This window comes from Lasioglossum baleicum, chromosome 9 (assembly GCF_051020765.1).
Source record: "Lasioglossum baleicum chromosome 9, iyLasBale1, whole genome shotgun sequence".
Lineage (NCBI taxonomy): Eukaryota > Metazoa > Arthropoda > Insecta > Hymenoptera > Halictidae > Lasioglossum > Lasioglossum baleicum.
Genome location: NC_134937.1, coordinates 4,762,735 through 4,779,225, shown reverse-complemented (window position 1 = coordinate 4,779,225; position 16,491 = coordinate 4,762,735). Strand labels below are relative to the sequence as shown.

The 16,491-nt window shown below is 35.8% G+C and overlaps 1 protein-coding gene across 6 annotated transcripts in view; it reads right to left on the bottom strand.

The window, feature by feature from the left end:
• LOC143212159 (uncharacterized) overlaps positions 1–16,491 on the bottom strand; it is a 119,557-nt gene that overhangs the window by 42,785 nt on the left and 60,281 nt on the right. For all 6 annotated transcript variants that reach the window (XM_076430608.1, XM_076430609.1, XM_076430611.1 and 3 more), the window contains 9 exons: positions 15,545–15,717; positions 15,357–15,477; positions 10,421–10,584; positions 8,990–9,211; positions 6,731–6,984; positions 5,050–5,213; positions 4,407–4,677; positions 3,050–3,298; positions 1,818–1,950 (listed from right to left, as the gene is read on the bottom strand). In XM_076430608.1, the coding sequence (XP_076286723.1) occupies positions 1,818–1,950; positions 3,050–3,298; positions 4,407–4,677; positions 5,050–5,213; positions 6,731–6,984; positions 8,990–9,211; positions 10,421–10,584; positions 15,357–15,477; positions 15,545–15,717 (1,751 nt within the window). The remainder of the gene's footprint in view (positions 1–1,817; positions 1,951–3,049; positions 3,299–4,406; positions 4,678–5,049; positions 5,214–6,730; positions 6,985–8,989; positions 9,212–10,420; positions 10,585–15,356; positions 15,478–15,544; positions 15,718–16,491) is intronic.

Sequence of the window (16,491 nt, the reverse complement as noted above, 5' to 3'; positions counted from 1 at the left end):
TTTAAATTGAAATATCTCCTGAACTACTAACTTTTCGACATACATAGCTTAGTACTTTTTTATAACGAATGTCCAGCTGCATCGATTCATGTATTAAAAAATACCTCATTCCATTTAAAAAATAAAGGAAACCTTCATATCTCTAAAAAAAATTACATCATTTTACCATTCAACTTTGTTCTTCAGACATTTGACGTATCTTTAAAAACAACAAAGATATTTGAGGTGGCAACGTTAGGTGACTCACTCTGTATTGCTAAGGACCACCCTAGCTTTGTGAGACATGTAGTAGGTAAATCATAATTATATTATTAATCGTTTTACGACTGTAAGCACGAATCTGAAAAAATTGATGAAAAAACCGCCCGCAAACAATGTGTTAATAGAACGTTCAGTAGTCGCGTCCGACCAGTGGTCAGACCCGACAAACGTATTCCGAGCGTGCGAATCGCATTGTCGGAGACCTTCCCACCGATTGAGTAATAAATTTCTCTCTTTCTCTTGACTCCGGGTGTCTAACCTCACGTAACTTACTGTTACCTTTTAAAGAGTCGTCCAATATCAATGCCGTTTCCCCGACACGCTTATAATGCTTGGCCCATTTATGGGCATAATGCGGCATGTTACGTTGTCATTTCTTTTTCGCAATCACCTTGACCCACATCATGGATCAAGACGGCATTAGGGACACGTCATTTCACCGATTGTGCAACATTTCCTTTCTTTTTCTCGTTTCGTCGGCGATCAGCCACCCGCTAGGCAGTCTCGTTGCCTCGGAGACATCGCTTATGGTTGCCGCGGCTTTTCTTTCGGCATTCGTCTTGTCCCGCGCCTCGGGCTCCGCCGGAACGATGACAAATTGTCAACGGTGAATATAACGCAACCAAGAAAAAGTCAACGCGTCTATTTAATAGCTTCGCGTCGAATGCTGATCACGTCTCACGACGCGAACGTATCACGAAGTTCGACCGGCGCGGCGCGGCGCAGCACGGCACATGGCGACCGACTTCATTCATTTGCGGTTTATGCTGGCTAATACCATCATTATTAGACTGCGGATTTTTATGCATTTATGGAGAAATTGACTAGGTAAATATAACACAGTGAAAGATTAGAAAAATCTAAAAATATTGTTACGTTGTTCTCAATGTAAAAAATTTATTAAGGGGTGCAGTGAATTTTTATTTAACTCCTGCTGTCCACAATCGTTGCAAAATATTTCTGTTAATAATATTAACCACAAAATAACCTCGCGGAGGTCGGGACCCTACAATTTTTTATTATTTTACGATATATTTAAAAATATAGTTACAGTGAGTGTAAAAAGTATTCGTACGCCCTTTAAAACAGAATAACTTTTTTATAGCTGTATCAAACGACCTGATTTTTTCTAATCAATTCGAAACATTGGTTTATGAAATGATATGCAAAAGAGATTTTCCAAAAATTATAATTTACAAGGTTACATGCAAAAATAAAAAAGGCATTTTTTAAAACTTTTCTATTTGTAAGTAAGATATGATGTCACGCGATAAAACTCAATGTTAATCAGTGAAAAGATGTTAATGATCATAAAAAATGATTAATTGTTAGATAACTATGTGAGAAGATTTTCAAGTTGGTTGAAGTTTCCCCGAAGTCGAAGATAATTTATCTGACTGCTGATTATATTAGTATGAAAGTATAATGTGAAGAAAGGTTGTAGTATGATGAATAAATTATAGCCGTTAATTTGTTTAGATTAAGAGACACGTAATATTTGTGCCGTGTTACTCATCATTTAGGTTTTACGCAATTGAAAGAAATCAGTCTCTTACCTTGAGAAAGTCGCGCAGCCACATTACTTCCGGTTTGGGATCACCGACCACTTCGCATGATATAATGACTGTGTCGCCTTCGACCGCTTCGGTGGACAATGGCTTCGTGATGAACAGAGGCTCTTTCGAATATCTACAAATTTTTAATACTTGCTAGATAGTATTTTCTCATATCAAATTACATTGTTTAATTACATTGTTAAATTACATTGGTCCTCGATTAAGCGGATCCCGATTATAATAAACAAATGTGCGTTTAAATATGATTATATTATAAAGGGAAATAAATTTTCAAGAATAAAATATTTATTTTGGAATATAATGGACATTTTGATTATTTCCTCGCGTCTCGGTTATCCATCGGGCCTTAATTTATACGCGCTGTTTGTGTATCCCGATCAAGCCGGGGTCAATCGAGGTCCTACTGTATACTCAGTTTTACATGATTACAACTATTTCTAGCGATAACAAATAAGTGTAACTAGTGAACTGATTTCTAAAATAGTGTTTAGTAAAGTCTTAAAAATGATTTGAATATGTCACAATATGATATAACATATAATAGCAATTATCAAAAGGTTAGAACTAATTTATAATTGGATTTGATTGGTATTACCTATTCTATTTTATTTTATAAATTTTTGTGTGTCGAAGTTACTTCATAGAAATTAGTTTCTATTATTGCCTGCACTTCTTTATAATATTATGTTCCTTTCTAAGAGCACTTTTCTTCACACAGATCTTATTTCGTTATCATATAAATTTGCATAGTTATTAATATTTGAACACAATTAATCATTCTGTAAGTTTTTTTACGACGATAAAACGTCATTATTCAATCAAAATTAACAGTACGAATTTAAGATAATAAATTATACATCATTTTAACATAATTTACATGCAAACATTATTTTTTTTCTAGCTTTTTAGTGGAAGTACTCTATTATCACAATTTTTCAAGGGTTTCCGATAATCTGAGGAAAAAATGTTTCGAATAGAAGCTGAACAGTATTTAAACATCTACAAACTTTTGAAAAAATTTTTTTTCGACAAAATATAAAAATCGTTTTAAATCTATAAATATTAAAATGCATTTTTGTAATACTACAACGACCTACTATATTATAACCTTGAACCCATAAACAACGCTAAAATAGTTTTTCCAACTTTTGGGCTAAATGCTCCATTGTGCGGCAGGATGTTTATACGAATGTATGAATTGATAAACCTACGGTATATCTGGTGTTGCGACTGTGATAGATGGTGTTCCTCCGACCGACACTTCGTCATCGTGTGCTTCAGTACCGATAACTGTTATCCTCGTAGAGGTTTCGGCACGGCCAACTTCGTTGGTAGCAGTGCAGACATAGACACCAGCGTCCCTTGCAGTAACCTTGCCCAAGGATAGTTCCACGGTACCATCATGGTTAAGAGTCATCACTGCTCTTCTGCTTGGACGAAGACGAATTCCATCTCGGTGCCTAAACAAACGATTAATAGAATATTTCTTTTACTGGTACAATAAATCCTCTATAAACGCAAAAAGGCCGTATACGATAAACGCAAAAGAATATCCCCTCCACTAGTAGTAATCTGATCTCGGCTCGGTCACAGCTATATCGCTGTGAACCGCTACTAATGCGACACGGAGAGTCCTCATAATGTAATACCAATATAAAATCTTTTTATCCACAAATACCCTCAAAATTTGGTGCAAAAGTGGTGTCTCTCCATCTTTAATCATTGTTTGAACAATCATAATGTATTAATATTGGATATCACTGTATTCGGGAAAGTCTACAGAATCTTTTGCTGCAAAGAACAATTCAATATCTTTTATAATAACATCACAATATTTGTTTAAAGTTGAAAAATATGTTTTTTTTTTTAAAGCCATGTTCCTCAAAAACTGTGCGTATAGGAGAAAAATTAAGGACAGATTCGGAATCAGCGCAAAATACTCTATAAAATGGACCCAGCAGTAATTAGTGAACAAATTTGGTGTTGGACAGTGTTATTATTAGACGATATGTATTGTTAACGGAACTGGGTAAAATAGAATTTCAAATAGTAAATGGTTAAAGTATCCGTACCACTGAAAATGTTTTGAAACGTATTTTAAGGGAGGCTTGTGTAACTTCAGTAAAAAGTGGATTTTTAAGAATTTTTCTAGAACAACTGTTGGGTATATGCAACTAGGCCTTTTCCAGATGTAAACAGATAGTCTTGAAGTACAAGTGTTGTTGTTTTAGCGTTAAAAAAAATGTATATTGTTCAGAAAAACAAATAAAAAATCAAATATATATTTTATGTCCAATCCCTAGAGAAATGTGTAAAGAAATGCTTAATTAAAATATGTAATTACGCAGTAAATAATAATTTTTGTTATAAATGCATAAAATCTGCAGTCTACTAATAAATTATTGTTCCGATAAATTCTCCAATACTATATAAAGCAGATATCGCATAAAAGATTATATCCCTTGAAGATTCTTTTTTTTTCAGGAGGAAATTTCAGCGAGTGTCCACATACTTTTGATCGAGGGTGTACATTCCTACTTTAAATACGTGTAGTTAAGTAGTTATTACCATACGACACCGACGCTAGGGTACGCCTCTATTTGAGCGGTTATTCGCAGATCCTCTCCCAATTTAACCGTGTATGCAGCAGCAAGGTCGCTCAGGAATTCCGGGGCTATGTAAGCACGGATTCCCTTGTCCACCACGAGGACACAGCGGCAGGACACCGATCCATTGACATTCCTTGCTGTCACCATGTAACACCCAGAATCTTCCAGAGTGGAATGAACGATCTCCAACGTGTAGAAATTCGAATTGTCGTTCCAAAACACGTGGCGCTCTTGAAGGGAAAAGATATTCATGAAAGTTGGCGTCGCCGCGCCGGAGCTACATTGTATTCGCGACGACCGTCAGTTCATATTTTACATTTTACACGAAGAAAATCATACTATGTAATTTTGCGCTTTCCATTTGAAACTGTTATCAGTAGATCTCAGCGGTGGATCTAGGCATGACCTTTATGGGCTGCAGCCCAAGGTTCCATTCGGTTAAAGGGCCCTCTTCGCGATCAAAAAAATAAAAACAATTTAACCAACCCCTTGCCCTACAGCAGAGAGCGCTCGGATTTTTCTTAAATACTCGCAACGGCCGAGTTTCGAAGGCTACGCCCCCTCGTATAAACTTTTAGAACTTCTTGCCATCGTGTACTCACCATCTTGATGAATTTCCTTGTCATTTTTGTACCATGTGACTTCCGGAGCGGGATGGCATGTCACTTGACACGTCAATCTCACAGGATACGATACCTGGACCCTTCTGTCTCGAATTCTCATGGTGAACTGCGGTGGTCTGTCTTCTAGATCGTCTAGTAGCTCACTGCACATTGATGAAAACACAAAACAAAATTATATTAACCCACTACGGATGTACAGTGTCGTGTAACTTCAAAGTCACATGCTAACAGTTTAACCCTCGGACTCCTGCGAGTTCTAGGCCTATGCCGGAGTCATATCTGACTTATGCCGATATTTCATTAATGCAGTTTTAAGTGGCCAGCTGAGCAGCGATATCTTTCGTTGGAAAAGGATAGGATATGATATACCCTGTCATTCTGGCACTAAGCGATTTCGAACTACAGTAAATCCTCTATAGACGTGACAGCCTCGGGGGGATTTGGTCGCATCTACCGTACACGGTAGCTATTTTTTGAGCTTCAAAGACCGAGCCGAACGTAGAAAAGGACAGCGCGTGTAAAGAGAGATCGCGCCTCGCCGAAGCGACTGCGACTCTCCGCGTCTCTTTCTTTCCCATACGCTGTCGTTCATTGCGTTCGAAACGTTCATCGTCAATTAAATCACTAAATACATATCTACATACATATATCGTGTTTGGTCTTTTTTTAATCAGAAAAATGTCACGAACATATTGATGAAAGTTTCATAAAAAAGTGAATAATAATAAAAAAGTTTAAATATTGGTGTTACATTAACGGTTCACACCGATATACCGAGCCGAGATCAGATTACTAAGTTGATGGGGATATTCTTGGTCGCATCTATCGTGTAGAAATTGTCGCTTCTATATAGAGGATTTACTGTAGCAACTAGCAACTTCAAAAGAAAAAGAGGGGATAGCGATTTTCTCATTTTTAACCGTTTACACTCGGAGCTATTTCAACTCGAAAATTAAACATTTTTTCCGACCTAGAATATTTCCATTCCCTATGATTTTTAACAATTTTATGGTACAGCAACTTTTAATGGTGACTCAGAGTCACCATTCGAGTGCTAAGGGTTAAATTAACAATGTCGTTTTATATCGGAATAAAACTCTACATTGTATCGCTGCCGCGACGGGTCACGACTAACTCCGGCATAGCATACGGAGGGTTAAGATTTCAGTGGGTTAGGTCTGGTCAAATTGGTAACTTGCACAAATTGACACGTTTGCACGAAAACAATCTATTTCAAAGTAAAACTTCAGCTACGCAGACTATTTCTAATACTTTTATGAAATACTCACGTTTACAAATGGAAAATATTTATTTGGCAACTGTTGACTACCCACTTTAGCTGTAGAAACAAATTCTTTCCAATTTTTGGGGTAAAATAAAATGTATCATATTTATAATAAATTTCTTTTATAATTAGGCTTTCGTTACAGGGGTTCCTTAGCACCACTAAATGACAACAAATTTCCTAAATTACAGATGTGTACTGTTTTATCAATTTTTTCTATACTGTTGCTTACGGAGTTAATCAATTTGGCAAATGAGTGGCTCTGACATTGTCCTCGCATATTTATCATTTTCACTAGTTTTAATTTTCCTAAAGTGTCATGTCATAAAAGTTACACTGTCGTGAACGAACGATTCTGTTATCGACTATGTGTACCTTGACTTGAGTTTCGCATCAGCCTCAATGATCTTCGGATCATTGACGACGAGCACTCTAGCAAACGACGACACTTTGCCGAGCAAGTTGCTCGCTTCGCACACGTATCTGCCAGAATCGGTTTCTTGAATGTTCTCAATCGTTAGTGAACACTGCGATCCATTACGAGAGATCGAACATCTGGGTTCATTGTTCAAATCTATTTCGGACGATTCACGGTACCATTTTATGTCGATTTTCGAGTCTGTGCGTATCTGCAACACAAATGATTAGGTTGTTAATGTTTTATACAGCCTCGATTCCATTAATCTTCGGACACCTGCGGGTTCTAGGCATATGCCAGAGTCATTTCTGACCCACGCACGCCGATATTTCATTCATAGGATAACTGTACCAATTACTGCGGTATAGTAAATCTCCTATAAACGCAAAAGCCTCGGGGAGATCCGTTTGCAAAGTTCGCAGACGGAGACTATTTTTTTGAGCTCCAAAGGCCAACAGCGCGTGTAAAGAGAGACCGCGCGCGGCCGAAGAGACTGCGACTCTCCGTGTCCCTTTCTTTCCCATACGTTGTCTTAAACCACTAAATACAGTCGAAATTATATCGTGTTTAGTCTTATTTTAATCAGAAAAATGCCACAAATATATTGGTAAAAGTTTCATAATAAAATAAGTAGTAATAAAAAAGATTTTATATCGGTATTACATTGAAGGACGCACGGGTCTTTGAACTGTGCCGTCGACTGTGACTCTTCGCATCACATTAGTAGCGGTTCACACCGATATACCCGAGCCGAGATCAGATTTCTACAGAGGAGGGATATTTTTTTGCGTTTATCGTGTACGGCCTTTTTGCGTTTAGAAGATTTACTGTATCATGTTTCGATCGTACTTTATTTTAATATTCCTGATTTATCATGAAATAATAATATGTGTAAGCATTTTATGGAAGAATGATATGTTCTGAATTTTAAAAAAATTGGTGGCCCTCGAAACCTAATACAACAGAAGAAAATATTAGAAAATAGAATCGATAACATTTTGTACGTATTACTGCGGACTAAAAAGAGCCATGTTAAGAGCCATAATTACTGTGTACCCATTATTGCGGATTAGAATTCGAAATATACGAGCGTACGGAAACAAACTATGTATCTAGAAATTAATTTAAATAAATCTTTAGTACAGTAACAATTATTTTTTTTTATGGATATTGTATAATACTAGACTGCGTGTATTTATGCAAAATAAAAAATATTTGCGTTGTTTGTATGACACAGGTGCCACATACAAAATTCGTAGTGAATTTTGTGCCACAGTAATGAGCTCCTCCTTCGCTTTAATGTATGTAATGCTGAGGGCTTTTCATTAAAAAGGCAAGAAAAGTTTCTTTTTATATTTTTGTTTTATCGATGTGTAGGTATCTAAATAATAATAAAACTTTCCCCTATGTAATTTAAAGCAATATGAAGAATGTACAATCATGTGAACAACATTCCTTTGGTGATCGAGATAGATCTTGAGATGGTCTTATTTTTACCTTTCATGAAGAATGTTTTTGTTGTATCGAAGTAGGTATCTAAATAATAATGAAACTTTGACCCTATGCAATTTAAAGCAGTACAAAGAATGTACAGGGTATATGAAACGTAATGGTCAACTGTCCGACGGGTGAATTCTGGACATTTTTTTACCTTTCATAAAGAATGTTTTTCAAATCCTGAGATTATAAAAATACGAAAATGATTGACAATTTTATTAGCCTCGCCAACGGGAATACATTCTCATTGAATTGTACAAATTTATTCATGGCAAAATATTTATTTTTCCGTATTTTAATCTCATTGGGAAAAATACCGCAGTAAAACGTACAACCGCAGTAATAGGTACATTTACCCTACACATATTTTGAGGTATCTCGGTAAACTTTTACGGAAGTTTCAGAAAAAGATTCTAGTGGACAGTCTGAGGAAACCTTTTGAGTATTAAATATGAACTTCATTTTTGATAAATTGCTTACAAAATATTCTGCGTGTCATCGCAATTGAGAGAGACATTCGGTGACTACTTTCAGATGGACCACGGCATAATACGAATTATTACATATGCACGCGAACACATCGCCGTCACTTCCGACGTACGGAGCATGTACGCCTACGAGTCTTGTGACGCTGCATTAGAATTAATGTGCACGGCAAGCTTAATAATAAATGTAGCGGAACAAAAGTAGACATGCGCGTCTAATAATAGTGTACTTGCCTCGCATTCCAATTTCACTGTCGTCCCCTCGAGAACCTTGAGCTGACCTGGCAAGATTTTCGTGAACTCCGGAAGATCGACGGTCTCGCTGACCTTCACGGAATTCGTCATAGTCACGGACTCGCCCCATCCATAGCGATTTCGCGGTGTCACCTGGAATTTGTACTCCCCACCAGGCTTCAGGTTGAATGCGTCGAAAGCGTTGATCGGTGTCATACCCAGCTATTCGTCAAAAATTGAGAAAATGGTCAAATCATTTTGGAGAACGAAAAAAGCAAAAATCACGGGTAAAATTATAAAATACAGAGTGTTTAGAAAAAGTTTGGGAACAAACATGAATCATCAACATGCCATTAGGTAATGGCATGAGCTGTTAGAACGGTGCCTCGAGTTTTCGACGATTTTTAACACCAGGTTTACGAGTATTGAAATTTACGATTATTGAAATTGTAAAGATGCAACATTTATGATATGATACATTCATTCATTGATACATTTAATTCTTTGGATATTTTTACATTATAAAAAGAATGGCTAAAAATCTCGATAAGCACATTCTTGTTATTTTTATAATTTAATGGAAAATAGTCAGTTTTAGTGCTCCATAGTTGTACTATTTAATAATAACTATCACAAATTTCCTTCATCAATAACTGTTACGAGCGACCGAAATGAACTTCTTCCATCGATCACTGTTATGAGCGCGCGATCGAAATAAATTTCTCTCATTGATAACTGTTATAAGAGATCGAAATGAATTTCTCTCAACGATAACATTTACCAACAAGGGAAAAAATGTTCAGTTACTTGTAATCCTTATTTGTAACCAATACGATTTTAGTCGATGAAATACTTGTTATTCTATGACTTTTTTTCTTTTTGGTTATAACAGTTATGGCCCCTGCCTAAAACGGACACTGGAGTATTAATGTTTTATTACTCGAGGGGATCTTATTGTCAAATCATCGAAAGTGCGAAATTAAATTTTAGGTGAACTTGTAGAAAACAGTTCCTCACACATTGGGAAACAATAGGGTAGTCATCTAGCTTAAATTAAGTTGGTTAAATGATAAGTGAATTTTGATTGATATCGGAAAAGTTAACGTATAATAAATAAGTATGATGCAAACAAGTGTTACTTACTCGACTCCTTGGAAATTGGCAAGTTACACAAAAGTTTAGCAATGGTTAGCAGTGATACAACATTGTACGGACACAGTTCGAAAATGTGACAGACAAGCTGCCAAATACAATAGCTTACAATAATATTAATCTTGCGTGTAATGACCTCTTTGTGCATGCATTCAAAAATCAGTTTTACATAATCGAGTTATATTCGCCGAACAAAATTCAACAAAAACTTTATTTTTTAAAATTTATTCTTTACTCTTTGCTGCATAAATAGAATAGTAAACGACGAAACATAAATACCTCGACCCATCGTGCACCACCGTCGCTACCAAGCAACCAAGCGTCAACCCTGTAGGCAATGACTCGTGCAGGTCCCTTCTGTTCAGCTCTTCCCCAACTTAATGACAACCAATTTTTACCACCATCAACAACAACTGGCTCGCTGCTAATCGGGCCAGGGACATCTGTACACAAATTACAATAGTAATTGATAAAATAATCAACTCTTTTTCAATCGCAAAACCAAATTCCTACAAATAAACGGATATAATCCGAAGGATTCATTAACCCTTTGCATTCGGAGCTATTTTAACACGACAATTATACACTTCTTCCGAGCTAGAATAATTCCATTCTACAGGATTAACATTATAAAGCGTTACAGAATATCTCCAAAAATATTGATTATGTTGTTGTTCAGTACCGAGGGGGACATGATGTGGTGGGACTTTTATTTTTCCCGGTGGACACTCTAAGATGAGGTGAAGGTCAACTTTCTTTTCTTAAATGGAATGTTCTATTTTTTACCACGTTTTTATTAGCTAGTTTTCTTGTCTGTCTGTCTGTTCGGTACTTTGCAATTGATTTTAAACTAACTTCCCGATGAGCTAGAGACTTGAAATTTTAAACATAGCTCAGAACTGGATGACAATTGAATAAGTAAAAAAAGATGTTAAAAATGCCTATGCGTTTAGGATAGCTTTACACCTTTATGAGTAAAAAATCATTTTTTCCAAGCAACAATCCTCGAAGTTCACTATCTTGTTCGTATCCTCGCTATGCTGATCTCCTTAAATTTACAAATCCTGCAGACTTCCAGGCTAACCTCTGTGTCCATACAGGAATTCCAAAAACTCGACGATCAGACAATCTTTCTCGGACCACGAGCGTCTCAGACTGGAAATCGTCAATTGTTGATCGCCGTTGACGATTCCATGGTCGTGGGGCTTCATCCTCGATGACAGATCATTTCCAACTGTTTTTCGAATCGACAGCAAGGGAACGTGAAACCCCGAACGTCATTAGACAAGACAAACTCGATGAAAGAATATGATTTCCGCGTGATGTTCGGAAAATTATCACGCTCGACGGGTTCCTCGAGCGAAACCGAAAATGTCAAGGTGTTTTTTCGCGTTGCCCAAGGATCGAAAAAAGTGGGGCATACGAAATGACTCGTGTCCCGACGCTGACTGAATTTTGAATTTGTGGACAGAGAGGGATATTGGAGGGAGACGAATCAGCAAGCCAAACGAAAATAACCCGACGAGAGGTGTACTCGCTACTGTGGACGTAGGTGGTGTCGTTTCGTGTTTGTCTATCGTTATGCGAGAACCACTTTGTCGAATTGTGTCACCTATTTCCGCTGATCATTTGCGAATTCATGGTGCATCGATCCTTAATCTTTTGCACTTTTAGTGATGTGCATACAATACTCTGTCTTGCAAGTTTTCGAACAAATCAATCACCACAGAGTTTCGAATCAATTCGATATTTATTCGAAATCGGAAATTCTTGAATCTCTTGAAAGTCTTGACACTCTCGAAAGTCTTGAAACTCTTGAAAGTCTTGCAGTCTTGAAGTCTTGAAAATGTTAAAAGTCTTGATAATCTTAACAAATGTTATACTTTTCATAGTATTGGTACGTTCATACTGTTATTCATCCCAATGCTGACATGACGTAATTATTGTTTCGTGATAGATGTAATACTCCAAGAGTTTCAATTCCTACAAACCTTCCAAAGTTTTAAGGCTTTCAAGATTTTCAGGACAATGAAGACTTTCAAGACGTTCAAGAGTTTCAAGAGTTCTGAGCTTCGAATTATGTTGCAAGTGAATCGAATTTTTTCTCTTAAATATAGACTTCACTACTTGCACTATAACCTCGAGTCAGATTCGTGACGAAGATTCCGAACAAAATATTGTAAATACTCCAAGAGTTTCAATTCTTACAAACCTTCCAAAGTTTTAAGGCTTTCAAGATTTTCAGGACAATGAAGACTTTCAAGACGTTCAAGAGTTTCAAGAGTTCTGAGCTTCGAATTATGTTGCAAGAGAATCGAATTTTTTCTCGTAAATATAGACTTCACTACTTGCACTATAACCTCGAGTCAGATTCGTGACGAAGATTTCGAACAAAATATTCTAAATATATACAGTGGGTGTACAAAGTATTCGTACACAAATCTTTTTTGCATATCATTTCGTAAACCAATGCTTCTAATTGATTATAAAAAATCAGGTCGTTCTGTACAATTATAAAAAAGTTATTCTATTTTAAAAGGTGTACGAATACTTTGTACACCCACTGTATGTATTTTATTCATTTCCATTAAACCCAAACAAAATTTTCCAATTTGTTGTTGTTGAAATGTAGCCATTGGACACTACAGTCCCTATAGGGTATAGACATACACGAAATATAAACTTCCTTTCTTCTCGAAGAAATTACAAACGACAAAGAAGTTCTAATCACTGCAACCATGAAGTAAATTCTGTGGTTGTCAGGGAAAACGCCACATGTCACAGTTTCAAAAAATTTGAGTTTATGCATTATTTGGAGCATCATAGTATAGGGTTTACTTATTTACCAGAAAAAAAGTCACGAAAATAAATTCGAAAGGCTTAAAAAAAGAATGCAATTTAACCGATGTCCTATGTCCTATGTCAAAGCATTAGTGATCAAAACTTTAAACGGCAATATCTCGAAAGTGAAATTATGTGACATGCGGTGTTCTTCCTTACAACCACAGAATTGTGATTACAACTAGCAATTCACTGCATTATTTATTAATTTTTTGAAGGTACTGCTTATATTTAATTTTTCTATTGTCTCTAATGCAGTCGCTGTTCATTCAATTAATTCGCCAGAGTCTGAATAATTGCAGGACGATATTGATACTCTGGGTCAAAGTAGACTCAGCCTCCGCCGTCGGAGGGTTCACCACGTCTTCCCGCGCGTGACCCGGAATTATTGACCGTTTGTGACCAAGCTTGAGAATGACGGTATCGTAATTTGTTATTGCAGAAGGTTGCTGGTAGTTGCCACTCGCAGCGGAATGGCATTGGAAGTGATTTACAGTGACCGCAAGTGTTCACGATTTTGTATTGTAATAAATAGACTGCGGAAGTCTATTTATAGCGTACACAGGATCTTGAAAAGTTGTAAAACTCGAACTAGAGCAGATTCAGTGACGATTTTATTCCATTTAAATTTCAGATTCTTCCGATTTTTCCAATTTCTGCAATTCTCTTAAAGCTTTGAGTTTTATTATGTGTAGATAGCGGATCTTTATGCAAGATAAGAATTTTCTATCTGATTTGTAATAAATTGGGGTGAAGTAGAAAATGTTCGTAATATGTTTAATAGGTTGGAAATAATATAACAGAATTTTTAAATTCTATTAATGTTTTAACTGTGTTAAATTACTCCTACTCATTTTTGTCATAAATGCATAAAATTCGCTGTCTAATTATGAGCATTACAAATGAGTCAATGAAAATGTTTTTAAATAGAATCTGTGTATGTATTCTAACATTTTTTGACAATTTTGTATGCACTATAAATACATAAAGCTATACAGCTTATTTATTGACTAAGACTCTGTAATTGTATTTAATATGTCTTTTTAAATTGGCAAATACAATATTATTTTATTTTAGACTTTTCGAAGTGACCTGTACAAATATTTGTCTACATAATCTGTAATCTAGTAATGAATAATAGATGCATTTATCTGACTACTTCATCGTGATAGTAAGACAGTAACGGTTGATTAAACTTTTTTTGTAAATTTGAGGTATAAATTTCATGTAGAATTTCCGATTCATCGGGCATTCTAATATTACGGATTCCGTGCTACGATGTTTATTTATCGACGGCCTACTTCGAAGGGGCCACATGCTCCAGTAATTTCCTCTGTTTATTTTCGACCGTTTCCTAGTATTAAATATTAAATTTGTGTTATTATAACTCTTGTGTACCATTTACATTATCTTATAGTATTTGTATGTGCTACTATTAAAATATATACAATCAATTTTCATAATTATTTAATGCTATTTTAAAATATTATTAAATTCTCTATGTATTTTAAAGGCTATTTCCATATGTAACTGCCACTAAAAAAAGGTTTAATAATAATCTTTTTCATAATTTTATTGTATAATTTTTAATAATTTAATTTCAATAAAAAGTCTTTTTTAATCATCTTTATTTCGAGACAAAAGTGGAATGTTGCGAAACTGCAAATTTAGAAGAATTGTACACACTGATTTCGATTTGAACGTTGTGAGATTTGTGTGAGAATACTTCACACGATTCTAATTCGGGATTCATGATATCTTTCCAACATCTGTGATTCGCTTCCTCGCGTTCATTGTACCTAGTTAATCATGCCAAGGAATTTTTTCTTTCGTACACACGAAACGGTTTACGTTTCTTTCGATCTGTGTACGTTGTGCCATAGTATGTTACAGTATTTTAAAACGCGTGAAGCCTTGGTCATAGAACTGTCACATTTGGCTCTATTTCAACTTTGCATTCACACTCATTGTCAGATGCGTTCGCGTCTGTCAATATGCTTCGTAAAATAACAATGTTCTGACACTAATCTAATTTAACTGAAAGCTTACGCCTCGTAACTTTTATGGCCTACAATGTCATGATCTTCACGTGATCTTGAGTAGCAAAAATTTACTTTATGCGATTTGATGTGAATAATGAAATAGCTACAATAGAGAGATTTGCCGAGCGTATCATAATGAGTGCTCAAAATTGTTTCCGTAGACTCCCAAACATTTGTTAATTCGATTATGAAAAGTGGCGTTGCAGTAGTGGTATTATAATAAATTCTTCGCAAATCACCCTATTATAGCTATTCCATTATTGCAGTCCGTTAATTAACGATTAATGTCGACACATTATTACCACAAATAATAGTGAAATCATAGAACTTACTTTTCACGTAGGGCACCTCATCGTCGCGACTCTCAGTTGACAGACACATAAGACTTCCGGTGTCGGTGCGACTGCTCATGGTGCTCCAGTCCGGGGTCAATGATCTAGCACGCTGTTTCACCTGAACAATTCAGAACCATAAACATCTCTATCCCGAAAAAACTAAACTTTCACGACTGTTCACTTACCTTGATCGAGAAGAAACTTCTATCGCATCCATGTCTGTTTTTCACAAGTATGCAGTAGGTACCCTCGTCTGAAGGTGTCACCCTCTTCAAGGTTAACCTGACATAGTCATCGATGACTTCCTTGTAGGATCTAGGGCCGCTGGTGATATCTCTCAGTCCTTTCATCAAAGTCACTGAAAAATGAAAAATATACGTTCAAAGTTAGATATCAGAGGAAAATTTCAAATAAAAAACGAAGTAAAAAATTCTAATACACATCAACAGTCGATTAGTAGGATTTTCAACAATTATGCTGTTCCAAAAGGAAACACAAAATTCTATTTTTATATAATTCCAAACGAAATTATTACATAGATTGTGTTCCACGCCGTGACTCGTTGGTTCGTGATTGAAATTAGTATGTATTACTGTTGCAAGATGTATTAAAAATTCCTTAACCCTATAACTGAGCGAGTGTCTTTTCAATCATGAACATTTAGGGAGACGCAACGTAAAATAAATAAAATTGACATGACGAAAATTTTGCCACAATTAACGTCAGTACGACACGGTTTATACTTATATGACTATTATAACTAGACTGCGGATCTTTATGTATTTATGAAGAAATTGGTTCGGCGAAATATAAAACAGTAGAAGATTAGAAAAATTTAAGAAGATTGTAACGTTGTTTTCAATGTAACAAAGTCATCAAGGGTTGAAATAAATTTTCATATTGTTCCTGCTTCCCACAATCAATGCAGAACATTTTTATTTTGCATAAAGATCCGAGGTCTAATTATAACACAACCAAGTGAGAGAATTACTTGTTGAATTAAGAAGATTATGACAAATTTTCGATAGACGATAGAGTCAACTCGTCATTCTCAATTAAAAGGTTACCATCGACTGTAGACTTGAAAAATATATGAAATAATTCTCTAAAATTTGACTTGTAAACTAAATTG